This window comes from Uloborus diversus, chromosome 9 (genome assembly GCF_026930045.1).
Source record: "Uloborus diversus isolate 005 chromosome 9, Udiv.v.3.1, whole genome shotgun sequence".
In the NCBI taxonomy this organism is placed as follows: domain Eukaryota; kingdom Metazoa; phylum Arthropoda; class Arachnida; order Araneae; family Uloboridae; genus Uloborus; species Uloborus diversus.
In genome coordinates, this window is record NC_072739.1 from 118,956,501 (window position 1) to 118,969,609 (window position 13,109).

General features: G+C 35.5%; 1 protein-coding gene across 2 annotated transcripts in view; it reads right to left on the bottom strand.

Moving 5' to 3' along the window:
- Positions 1-547: 547 nt before the first annotated feature.
- LOC129229702 (hydroxylysine kinase-like) overlaps positions 548-13,109 on the bottom strand; it is a 51,849-nt gene continuing 39,287 nt past the window's right edge. For both annotated transcript variants that reach the window (XM_054864068.1, XM_054864066.1), the window contains exons 5-8: positions 12,327-12,472; positions 9,599-9,770; positions 8,335-8,591; positions 548-785 (exon numbers count right to left, since the gene is read on the bottom strand). In XM_054864068.1, coding sequence (XP_054720043.1) covers positions 594-785; positions 8,335-8,591; positions 9,599-9,770; positions 12,327-12,472 — 767 coding nt within the window. In that variant the 3' untranslated portion in view covers positions 548-593. The remainder of the gene's footprint in view (positions 786-8,334; positions 8,592-9,598; positions 9,771-12,326; positions 12,473-13,109) is intronic.

The window sequence follows — 13,109 nt, forward strand, 5'->3', positions numbered from 1 at the left end:
AGGTAACATGCTTTGGGATCTTCCCTCATGATAATTAGAAAGTGCCTTGTGAAGTAAGGGGTTGGTCTTCCCCCAGATGATTTACCAGCCCTTGCTTCACGTGCTTTGTTTCGTCTTATTTTGTATTTGTTTTTTCCTTTTTTTAATCTTTTCAAATTTTATATTTTAACTTTTTTTTTTTTGAGAACTTTTTTGCGCGGCAAATGAAATTTTCAATCTGATTGGGAGTTAATTGATGAAGTTATTTATGACAAAGTTATTTATAAAACGGACGAAGTTATTTATAAAACGGACGAAGTTATTTATTAAACGAACGATTTTTTATGCAATTTTTTTATGCGGTCCATATCCACCGAACAAAAACAGGTCTGAGTTTACATATACATCGTCACCTCACAGCAACAGTAGGATATCTTACTTTTATTCCTTTGATTATATGTATTATTTTTGCTCAGAGGTGACGACATATAAAGTATTGAATGTGTGAGTTGTATATAACTCTTGGTGTAACATTGCTAATCATGAAAGAATGAAAGTTATGCAAAAATATAGAAAACTTTTATTCAGTTATAAATTTTTATAGGCATGACATTTCAGGACTGGATATAAAGATTCTGAATTCCTTTCCACTTATTTAGAAGACTTTCGTTTTCGGTGTTCCAGACTTGCTCCAATCGATCCCAACCAGTTTTTGCTGATGATAAAAGGTAGGCGTTACTGGGATCCAGTCGATGACTATAAGCTGAAAGGACTAAAGATTGTGCTAGGCGACAAGATATACACATCTGAAAAAGAAAAGAGGATTGTGAAGTTCACATGCATCAAGATGTGCATTTTGTCTTTTTGGTAGCAAACATTTGCAAGAATTAGACGTCCAAAAGCGTTATGTCTATACTGCAGAACACAGATAAGATAGACGAGATGTTAGCAAAGAAATATTCCAAATAGAGGCGTTTACCTGTTACATTCGGATCGTACACTGACCCAGGGTCTTCTGTAGGTCAAAAAAACCGGGGGGGGGGGGCATTTGGCGGGCCCCTTAATTGTTTCAAACGCATGTTCCAATATGCAGAGAAAGAGAGAGATTTAGCTTCTGATTTAGTAGGGATAGTGGTATTACTAGGCAGTGATTCCAAACATTTTCCCACTTGCGAACCCCTTCCAAACTCCGAAAGAAGTTGGCGAACTACTTGGGTACTAGGTAATAAATAACAAAAAAAAAAAAAAAAAAAAAAAAAACACGCTCTCTCTCTCACACACACACACGCACACACAAACAATAAAATTTGGGATTTTTTTTTTAGTTTGATGCTGCTCCATATTTTATAACAAGGTATGAAAATATAATTGCAAAATATAGAATTAAATACTGCTACGAACTAAAATGATCTCTAAAAAATGAATGCAAAACAAATTCACTAAAACATAAACACAATTATTATTCTGTGTTGTGATTCAATCAACTTCGAAATTTTTTGAAAATGGGATATTTGTGGAACTAATAGGCTCAAAGTTTGGCTAAATTTTTCCTGACACAAGCGTACATTTATCTGTATCACTAAATAAGATGTTAATTAAATAATGATATCTTTAAAATACCTTTCAGGGGACTGTCTCAGATTAACTAAATGAAATTTTTTCTTACAATAAAATGAAAAGATCTCCAGGTTTAATTTTTCTTGAAAAGGACTACGAGCCTAGCAGTTTGATCAAGTTATACTACTGCGTACATTAATCGTTTTGTTTCTGAAGAATTTTCATCTAATTATGCTATAAGTGCGGAGTAAAATGCGTAGATTGAAAAATAATAGAAGCGTCTATTTTCAATATACGCATTTAATCAAATTTTTATACAAAACAAGTATTTTTAAGATCAGTTACTTCATAATTTCCTTTAATAAACTCCTGTTTGAAAATAGCAACACCATGAAGGAACAGCATAGTTGAATGAAATTTTATACAGTTGAGTGGTAATGGTACAAATAAATGATTACATTTTCAAACCAAACAAACAATAAAAAGAAATAGAAATTAGTATTTTGTGTGGCCACCACGCGCCGCAATAAGAACTGCTACACGACTCGGCATGGAGTGAAACAAAGTTTGAATATCTGCCTGTGGAAGAGTATTCCATATTGTTTGTATGCGCAACCAAAGTTCGTCTGTCAAAGCAACAGGACGAAGAATACGAGCGAGACGCCGCCCAACGAAATCCCACACATGTTCAATCGGTGACATATCCGAGGAATATGCAAGCCAAGGAACAAGCTGTACCTGCTGCGAATCAAGGTAGGATTTGACAGTCCTGGCGACATGTGGACGGGCATTATCCTGCTGGAATACAGCCCCTGGCAATCCTTGCAAGAAAGGAATAGCTTGGGGCTGTAAAATTTCGTTTATGTATCGGGTACTGTTCAAATTGCCCACAATTCGTGGCAATTGTGATCGTCCATGATATGCTATGACACCTCAGACCATAACTACGGGTGTTCGTCCACTGTGGCGTTCGATAATGCACTCCGGAATATGTCGTTCACCGGCATAGCACCTGACACGAATTCGGCTCTCATGGTGCCACAAATTAAAGCGGGATTCGTCAGAAAAGACGACCTACTGCCAATCAGCACGTCAGCTCCTATGCATATTGGATCATTGTAGCCGCAGGCGGCGATGGTTTTGCGTGAGAGGAATCCTGTATAAAGGAATCCTTGCGCGCAGCCCACGCTGCAGCAGACGTCTCCAAATTGATGAAGCACACAATGAAACACCTTTAGCTGTTGAACACTGTGCTGCCAATTTTCTAGAAGAAGCTGTGCGCTCCGTCAGCGCCATATGCACCAGGTGTCTGTCATCGCGAGCTGACGTCACATTTCGGGGTCCACTCCCGGATTTCTGAGCTGTCCGACCAACGTCGCACAGTGGGGCAAGTGTACGGAGAGCTTGGACATTTCAATAAAACCAATTTTTACTTAAAAATGTGATAATATTTTGTTACTTAAAATGTAAAGATAATCAAATACTAAGTCATTAGTGCAAAATAAAACACTTAATTAACATTTAAAAACTATTTTTAAAGAAATATGTAACAGTATTTTAGCCAATTTCCATTCCATCATCTTCAAGCAAATTCTTCACTTGTTGTGAGATTTCGTGGTGCAAACTGCAAATCTTTGGACGTAAATTTGAGATGAGAGGATCAGAATTGATTAATAAATTATTAAAAACATCTCTATTGTTATCTATTCTGGACGTTTTCCTTGAATGCAATTTCCTATACGATCGAAAATACTTATGGTTTGCCTCTTGAGCGTCTTCGGAGAGTTGACCGATTGGTACTATAGCATACTTAGCTATTTCGGGTCCGTGTATAAGTAATTTATGCACTGTAACGGGCATAAAATACCAACCATATAAATTCACATACATCTGAGCTGTCTCTTTCGTATATATTTCACATTTTTTAAATTTAATTGTGAATCCAGATGAAATAACTTGCAAAATCGTTGAAAATCGTTTTATCATGTCAAGATTTATTCCGGTTATGGAAGCTGATAATTCTGCATTCGCAAAGAACTTTCGTGACGTATTTCCGTCGTTGGATGTTCCATGGTCTTGTTTTACATAATCTACCATCAACCCCAGCTTAGATTTAAAGTCGTTTTATATTCTTGCCTTTCTTTGTTGTAACAATTCTTTGTGGACAGGTGACTTCGCACTCCACTCCTTGAAGTCAAGCCTATAAGCAATGTGTATGAGGCATTCAAAACAACGTATCCAACAATGCAGAGGTGATAAACCAAAACGAAAATGGTCTTCTTTAATTTCTTTTTGTTCACCACACTTAAATTATTCATTTCTTTAGGTAACGCGTCGCAAATATAACAACGCATCGAGGAAGTAGTTTCCGTTAAGTAGTTGCAAATTTTGCCATCCACCATAGTTAAATGCAATTCATAATTTATGGTAATAACATGATCTTGATCTACGAGTATGTATGGCTGAAGGGTATCTATTTGCGATTGCACTTTTTCTACGAAATTTGTCGCTGTTTCTTTCGTTTTCTTTGCAAATTCGAAACTTATTGGTCGACAAAATCTAGTAGAAGGCTTTTCATTGATCCAAACCACCATATCTTCTCTTGCTAATTTTAAGGGGGACTACACTAATAATAAATACCGTTGAGTCATCTATTTCAGTGCTAGAAGATTGTTGTACTGCGACTGGTTGGAAGCACCGTCACATCCCCATTTTAATATCATAGTGAGGTTCTGAAGGGAGCTTTTTTCAATTTTATCAGATAACAATTTTATGAATCGGGAAGAAGTATGATCTAATAAATTTTGTAAACCTACGTTAACTCCGAAATCTGTATCTTTTTCATTATCAGGATAACACTCTTTTTTAGTAATTTGAATTTTTTTATAACTCAGATAAATGTTCCTGTCCAAATCTTTTGCATTTTTTCTGAGAGCATCATATTGAAACCTCATAAGTTTAGCAGTTGCATACATGGCTAACATTTTTTCATTGTAGCCAGGAATATTATTAGGTTCAGAGAGATTTTCACAAAATTCTTTTATTATTTTAATATGCTCGGGATGGTTTTGGATAAAATTAAAAGTATATACTACCTCGTCGTTAGACCTGAGCTTTTTGTTTAAGACAAAATTAAACATTTCGTCAGAACAGTTTCTTAAATGTTCAGTTTTTCTGCGTTTTTGTCGATCGGACAATGTTTAAACGATTTCGAGCGTAATAGAGGAGAAATACCTGTTGATGAACAAGGCACAAGTTCATAAATGAATTCTTCCAAAAAATACAAATCCATATTCAGCCACTGTTCATTTTTCCTGAGAAATGGTTCCAAAGTTCTATTTGACGAAGACCACTTCGTTGATAAATAATTGCACCATTTTCTCAATTTATCTCTTAATGTCGTCTTTGTCGTATTTGTAATCTCAGAACCAAGAGTGTCAATCCATTTTTCTAGAGCCAGGTCGTAAACAGTAAAAGGAATAGAATTTGTCTTTAAAAAAATAAAAAAGGTCACGGTTGGTTTTGAAACTCATCTTTCACCAGCAAGTCTATGGGGTCAAGCACCGATATCATTCAAGTTTGCTTACCAAAGCGAGCGTACACTAGAATTCGTATACACTAGAGCTATTGTGGAATTACATTGTTAAGTACAAAACTTTAGACTGCACAAAAAACGTATTTATAGATCACCGAATAGCAATAATTGATAAGCGAAATCTTTAGAACATAAACAACAATTCTAACTAATGCCAAGACCTATTTAGAAAATATCATTAAATGAACCATGAGCAGACGATAGATTAAAAATTAAAGTTAAATTCACTTTTCATCACAATGTTCTATTTTTTCCGTTTATGGCTGTTTAATAACAGGCGATACTTTAAATTATTTTTTTAATGACTTTTTACAACTTGGCATACACGAAAAAAAATCCGAAGCGTCGCTGATTACTTTCGGATATTGGATAGCTGAACTCGGGGATTCTAAAGATGATACTTCAGAATAAAAGATGAAATTTTTAGGCATGATAATTCCTTCAGAATTTATTTTGGATAAATCTGCTGAAGTATTAAATGGATATATTTAAATTAAAAAGTGTTTACTTTTGTTTATTAGACAACTTGCTGGACTAAAATCGAAAGTAAATAGCTTTTAATGCTCTAAAAAGTAAATAGCTTGCTGTAAGTTCTCCTAATAGAGAATGTAATAAAAGAAATCAGATGTTTATTAAGGACAAACGTTTGCTTTTTGAAGAAAAACATTTTTCTTGATATACATGTATAATATTTTGATCTTTTCAAAATATACCTGCTCCTTGTTTTCATTTTTACTCATTTTGTGATGTGTTTGTTATTGTGTACATACAATTTATGAGAAGTATTTTTGGAAGATTATTGTATCTTTTTCGTCTGCTGTCACTTACAACTCAAAATAGTGCCAATTTTTGTAGTCGGGGCATTCCACGGTATTTTTGACATTATGTAGAGTCCGTAACGTGACCTTTTTTTGCCATAACTTTTTAATTTACCGTTTGATTTGCAAATTATTTTAATATTAGCTGGTGTGTTGGTAAGAAAAGATCAAAATAAAAAATTTTGCTAATCAATCAGTAAATTAAAAAGTTATGGCAAAAAAGGTCACGTTACAGACTCTACATAAATGTCAAAAATACCTTGGAATGCCCCAGTCCCCGAAATAAGCAAACGAAACCATCTCATATGATTTTGTCCCACAGTCGACAAATGACACAATGAAACTGATTCCTCGAAGTATTTAATTGAAATAATTTGCAATAAAAAGTAAACAAACTGAAAACTGTAAACATGTTTACTTGATTAAAGTGAAAAAACCAACGGAAATAATACGTTTCGTGCAACGTTCATTTCGTATTCGTTTCGTCGTACTCGTAGTAAAATATTTACTTATCTTTAATTTTCAATATCTTTTGAATAGGCAGGTTTAGGCAAAAACTGAAACCGGATTATGAAAGCTAAAACTCTCTACAATGCTTGGGATATAATAGTTTCGTTAGCGTTTGTTAGCGATTTTCGTAATTCAAAAATACATTCAAAATACTTTGAAAATTATCTCCAAAATTTTCGTATTTTCTAAGAAACGTTTTTGGGTGTTTTTCTTATTTATAAGAAGTGCATAAAGCCCAGCACATCACACTATTAAATTTGAACAGTTCTTAAACAAGTTATCTACTGTTTACTAAATTGTCTTCTAACGAAGTAGCTAGTTAATTCTTCGAATTCAAGGTATTATCTTCGGGTAATAATGTTAAAAACTAGTAAGATTAGTGGGAATATGTTCTTAGTTTATCAATACAACAGTAAAAATGCAAAACTAAATGGTTTAATTTTCCGCCCAATGTCCAAAATTAACATTAGGCTGCCCCACTGTGCGTCGGTCCACTGCTTCCAAACACGCATGATTGTGCTGCTGTTACGCTGCACACGAGCGGCTACTGCACGATAAAACAATCCAGTTTCACGAAGGCCGACGATTCTGCCCCGTTCAAACTCCGAAATGTGCTCAAATTTCGCTTTCTTTCGTTGAAGAGGCATAATAAAGATTCAGTTAACGTTTACTCTAGCATATAACCACCGATAATCATACACGACTTGCTACAGCCGTCTGTTTATATTTGGTTCGATCCGCCGTTCAGAGGGCGCTGCTCAGCATACGCATGCGCTACCGGTCTGCAATTCTAATCATTTGCAAATCATGTCCTACTTTACATTTCCTGCAATTTTCAGCTCACTCGCGTAAGTCCTTCGTGGTGCTGCAATTTTCACAAATAGCGCAAATTAAGTGATAGCGCAAATTAAGTTACATGGTTCAATTCCGTTGATTTTGTTTTTACTGCGCAAACCTCACAATGCCTAACTTTCATCCACGAAAACTTTCTACGGTAATTGATTCTTCATACTTCTTGTGATGGTATTTTTGGGTTGCTAGCCATTCTTTTCCTTTTTCGCTAGTAATGTTCGACGGAATTGCAGTCTATGTAGTGTGAAAATTATAGCATAAAACAACAGCGTGATCTGACTACTATATACTTTTGACTCAACCCATAAGAGAAGAGCGATAGCTCTTCATTGGTCTCAAATGGTAAGGAAATTAAACATTAAAACATTTTAGGCGCTCGCATATATGCTCCATGTTATGTTTGCATCAAGTTTAATCAATCTTTTCGATCAAAAGCTTCTGAGGAAACGAACGCTTTCTAATTCTTTCTTCTGAGGACACTATTCATAAGCAGAACTTTTTCAGCATAACTTCAGAGCTATCATTCTCAATGGAAGCGCTAAAACCGGCGCTTTGCAATGACAGACAGACTAAATTATTTGAATGCAAAATATGTCAAGAAGTATGCAAATATTTTCATGCTAAGAGTATCGAATGTTCGAGAGACAAATGAAATAAAAGGTTCAAAATCTGCTCGAAACCGCTTGAACATGAGACTTCATCAGAAACAGGCATGTTAAAACTCCGCTATTACAATATTTTTTTCTCGAACTCCCTGAAAACCTCTCGCGAACCACCCACCGGTTGGGAACCGTTGCACTAGACCTTAGTACTAACAATATAAGTTTAATCGTGAGGATAATATTCAGTCAGAAATTAGGGGCTTCGGAGGACTTCCTCCTGGCATTTTTTCGAAATTGAAGATAGAAAAACGCAGATTTAAATTATATTTTAAGTTGGGGATAAAGGAAGAGGAGGTCCGATAGCCTCCCCCGATAATTCCCCCCCCCCATCTCTTTTTAAATATAAAATTAGAATACTTACTTTCAAAACTGAAAGCTCTAATGAACAGAGTTGCCTCCTTGATAAATAGCCAGCCAAGGCATGACCAGCACCTTCCAGAGGATCCATTGTTTTACAATCTAGAAGGGTGTAGGCTAACATCATCCCTACATCCCACGCGTAAGTACCAAAATGCATGTCATCAAAATCAAGAATTCCATCTACTGAGGCGTCGCAATCAGAAGTCGTTTTTAGCTGGACAAGGATGTTGTTTTCGTTAAAATCCCCGTGAATGAAGCCTGAAATAAGATGTAAACGCAATTTAAGCATTATGTCAAAGGTTTTGAGCAGTTGCCCCTGCATTAGTTGTATCAGGAAATGCAAAGTCATACATATCAGTATTATCAGTAAATATTAAGAATGAGAGGGTCGAATACTGCCTTCACAATGCTGCCAGGTTAGGCTTGCAACTATAGACTTTGAATAATCGTAATCAATAAGAATGAAAGTGATTACTGTCTTTAAGCTTGTGGGTGTTAGGACAATGGGGGACTTTGAATTATAAAAAAAGTTTAAAAGGAAAAATGCATTTATTGATTATACATATAAACATCATACATGCATTCATAACTACCTTTTAGTCAAAAATGTAACTAATATAATATTTTTGTCATTATAAACGGAAATCCCCCTGTTTCTGAGCCTTCCCGCGCAAAGCAAATTGCTTTTTTTTTGTAAGTAGCTCAATAATTATAATTTTTTGAAAAGTCTACTGGTTTTTGGAACACCCTGTACAAAGTTTCGTATTAAAAGAGTTTTTCTGTGGAATCTGATGCTTGTCCTGCATTTTTAAATCGTGCTTATATGTGCACCAGGTTTTTTGACATGTCCCTTCCCCACAGGGGCACATGTGAATAAGGGAAGATAATTTTTAAAATAATACCAAAAAATGAAGAAATAATTTTAAAAAAAAAGAAAGACCATTCAAAAAAGAGGACAACTTACATTTTTGCTTTGATAAATGGATAATATATTTTGAAAATTGAAGAAGTGAAAAGAAGAAAAAAAAAGTTCACATGTGCCCCCTTTCTCCTACGTATTGTTTATAAATTCATTCTACGTAGCTTTTTCTTTTAAGCATGCTGAAAGTAATTTTTATCAAAACACATTTTCCCGCCGATTAATGGGCAAAAATTATCCGATTATTGCTGATTACCAACTACAGTCGATTAATCGGTGGTAAAAATATACATTTAGGCAAAACATAAAACCGCGACAGAGGAGAGTTGTGTAGAAGTTTGCCTACCTTTTGGAAGTTCTGGAAGTTTCTGTGCTATATTTTCAGGATACAGGTTTAAAATATTTAATATAAGAGCTCTTCTTTCATCTTCTAATCCATCCATAAAATTTATGATTTCTGGTACATGTTCCAGATTCCAAAAAATATCTTTTTCTGCCATGATGGGACAGGAGTAATCCTATGTTTATGGAAAGATAACGTCAGCACCATTGTGAGAAAATACTGAATTACTATCATCATTTAATAACAAAATAAGATTTTAGGGAGTACATTTTTTTTAACCATGGGTAAGCGTATGCTTAAAAACCATTACATAGGTTTTAATTTATGTATTTATTTATTTATTTATTTTATTTTTTTAAATTTTTTTTGATTTATATCAAATGGCAGAGAACTTGGCCAATTGGCGAAAGACAAACATAACTAAAACGAAGAACATGGGCAAAGAAAAAAAAAAAGAAAAAAGTCATCGTCTCAGGTTTTGAAATTTTAAGTACTGGAAATAATCCAAGCAAACGTAATTGTTTATCCATCAATAATTTCGAGAAAAATTTAAATAATAGCTCACATTTTCAGAGAAATCATAAATTGATGTAAATTTTGGAAGTGACCAACATCAGCTAATACGGGGAGGTCCTGAACTGAAAGGCGCGTTTGCTTCACGCAAACTTTATGAGAGATTTTGGCTTAAAATATCTATCAAAAAAAAAAAAAAGTTTATTTTTCTCTCAAAGGCATTTTTGCAGGACTGAAGAGTCAGAAGGAAAAGGACCGACTCCGACTCTTGGAATTTAAAACCTTTGGCTCATGGCTCTGACTCCTTTACCCCAAAATCAACCCGACTCTGACTCTTCGACTCCCACTCGGACTCCGCAGCCCTGGTTTTTTTGAACAGTTTAAAAAAGTTAACAAAAGCTTCAATGGAGAAAATTGAAGCACTCATAAATCCTGAACTGAAAAGTGGACTTGACCCTCTCGACTTTAGTGCCATTCATTAATTACGTAAAGGTCCCGAAGGGGAGAGGGGTTTAAAAAATTTCTACATATCTTTACTTTTGGGGGGGGGGGGGGAGAGAATCAAACCCATTCTTACGTAATGTTTTCCAAGTCGATATTTTATATTAGAAATCGCGCCTCCAAGTGGTTAGGCAGGGATCATATTTCATTTGCGCTGGAAGGTAAAAAACGTATTAGGATGAACTGTTTTTTACTTGTTCTACAAAGGATGAATAGTGTAAAATATAATAAAAGAATCGCACTATGTATGGCATGTTTTATTCTTAATTAGTATGGCATCATATACAAAAAAATGTCAAAAAAACATTCGATCTAAATTCCAACTTTTTAGTAAATATTTCTTTACACAAAAAGGTTTAAAAAATAATAATGAATTTAAAAACGAATCCAGTGATGTAAGATTCGTTATTTAGTTATTTTGAAAACGAAACGGAATCATAAGAATAGGGGAGAGCGGTTTGAAAAATCTAACGTACCCTTACATGGGGGGAGGGGCTCTAGCTAAATTTTAAACTGGGTTTTGCATATCCAAGCACTGGCATACACTTTAAATTATCTTTTTTTAACATTAAAGTAGTGCTTTTTATGGCACTGAAACAGATATTAATATTTTCAAAAGACTTAAATCACGCAATTTTCCGCCTCTAATGTTAAATTGAATTTCTCGTTTCATTCCGAACTATGTCTTGCATATCTAAGCACTGTTACACAGTCTAAATTATTTTATTTCTTTAGAATTGAAGCAGTGAATCTTATGGCACTGAAACAGATGTTCATACTTGAAAAAAAAAAGTTTCAATTTCGAAATTGGCCGCCTCTAAGTTCTGCCACCCTAGGTGGCCGCCTACCCCAGGAGCCGGACCTGAGAGAAGAAGTGTGTGTGTCGGAGTGTACAAGTGCGTGTATGTGTGTCGGAATGTACAAGTGCGTGCGTGTGTCGGAGTGTACAAGTGCGTGTGTATGTGTGCGTACTACGCGCGCGTGTGAGTAAGGAGGCCCAGGACCAGAGGAGTGGCCCTGATCTGCAAGGACCGGTGGACCGTGGTGCTCGCAGAGGCCCGGGTCCAAAAATCAGAGGAATATAAACTGCGGTCAAGTGAGAGAAAAATATAATTCGTTGATTGCTTTAAAAAAAAAATGAATTTTGACATCTTGAATTCAAATTATGTTTTTCGCAATCACGTGTGCGTGTGTGTTTGTGTCTATGTGCAGGCATGAGTGTGTGGGTATGTGTCTGTGTGTATGTGTGTGTATGTGTGTGTGTATGTATGTGTGTATGTATGTGTGTGTATGTGTGTGTATGTGTGTGTATGCATGTGTGTATGTATGTGTGTGTATGTATGTGTGTATATGTACGTAGGTGTGCATGTATGTGTGTATATGTACGTAGGTGTGCATGTATGCGTGTGTGCAGGATATGGACGCAACCTGGAGACGGTTTTCGCTAGAGAAGCGGCATCGTGAGGCCGGTCGACGATGGTGCTGCAGAGAGGCGGGCTGGAAAATAAAATCAAAGGACGCCAAAACAGTCAAATGAGAACAATAAGCGATGTGATTGCTCAAAAAAAAGTGCTTCAAAACTGTAGTCCTTGATTACGAAAAACTTTCCAGAATTGAAATGAATTTGTGTACAAAATTTCTCTCATCTCTTTATCCGCATTTCAAAATAAGACGCAGCTTTTCACAATAGAAAATGTAGGAATAAGAAGCACATTACCTGTGCTGCGTTATGAAACTGGGCAAGTAAGGCACCCCACTGGAACAAAATACTGCTAGTATACGGTTGTGTAGAAACAGTCACGCCGGGAAGAAAAGTAAGAAGATGAATACCACAGGGATCATCTGTAGAAACGCCATTTTTTCCTAGTAGATAAAAGTGCCATATTAATTTTTGTAAGAAACTTAGTTACTGAGTTCTTGCATTTCATAAATAGTATTCTGTAAAAGATGTTGCAATGAATATTTTTTCTCATGCTTAAAAGATCACGTTTGTTTTTGTTTACATTTGGCAGGAAAAGAACTAGTATGTTGTAGCCATCACATTTTTTTTTTTTTTTTTTCAAAAATCCTTCCCTGGGAAATACTTTTCATTAAGGCCTATTTCAAACAAAGCAACTTGATTGAATCATCTTTCGAACGGGGGTTTATTAGGAACCAGGTAGAAAACTTTTTAGTTGAACTTTTTAGTTCATTCAACTAATTGGGACATTATCAAGCGTTCGCTCTACACACGAATAAACTAGTTGAGTCAACTCGGTTCAGTTTTAACAGCGATGTGGAGCAGCTGCTCGAATAAATTTGGTTTATTGGAAGAAAAGTTGATTCAACTCGTGTGTAGGAGGCCTTAAGGGCAAAGCGGTTAGTTGAATCAACTTTTCGAAAAAATGCCGGTCAGCTAGTTGACTGGCGTTTTTCATTGCATTCAGACTAGGCAAATTAGTTGAATTAACTTTCTTCTCGAAAGAAAAGGTTACATAAAAAAGTAATGTCATATCTCGTA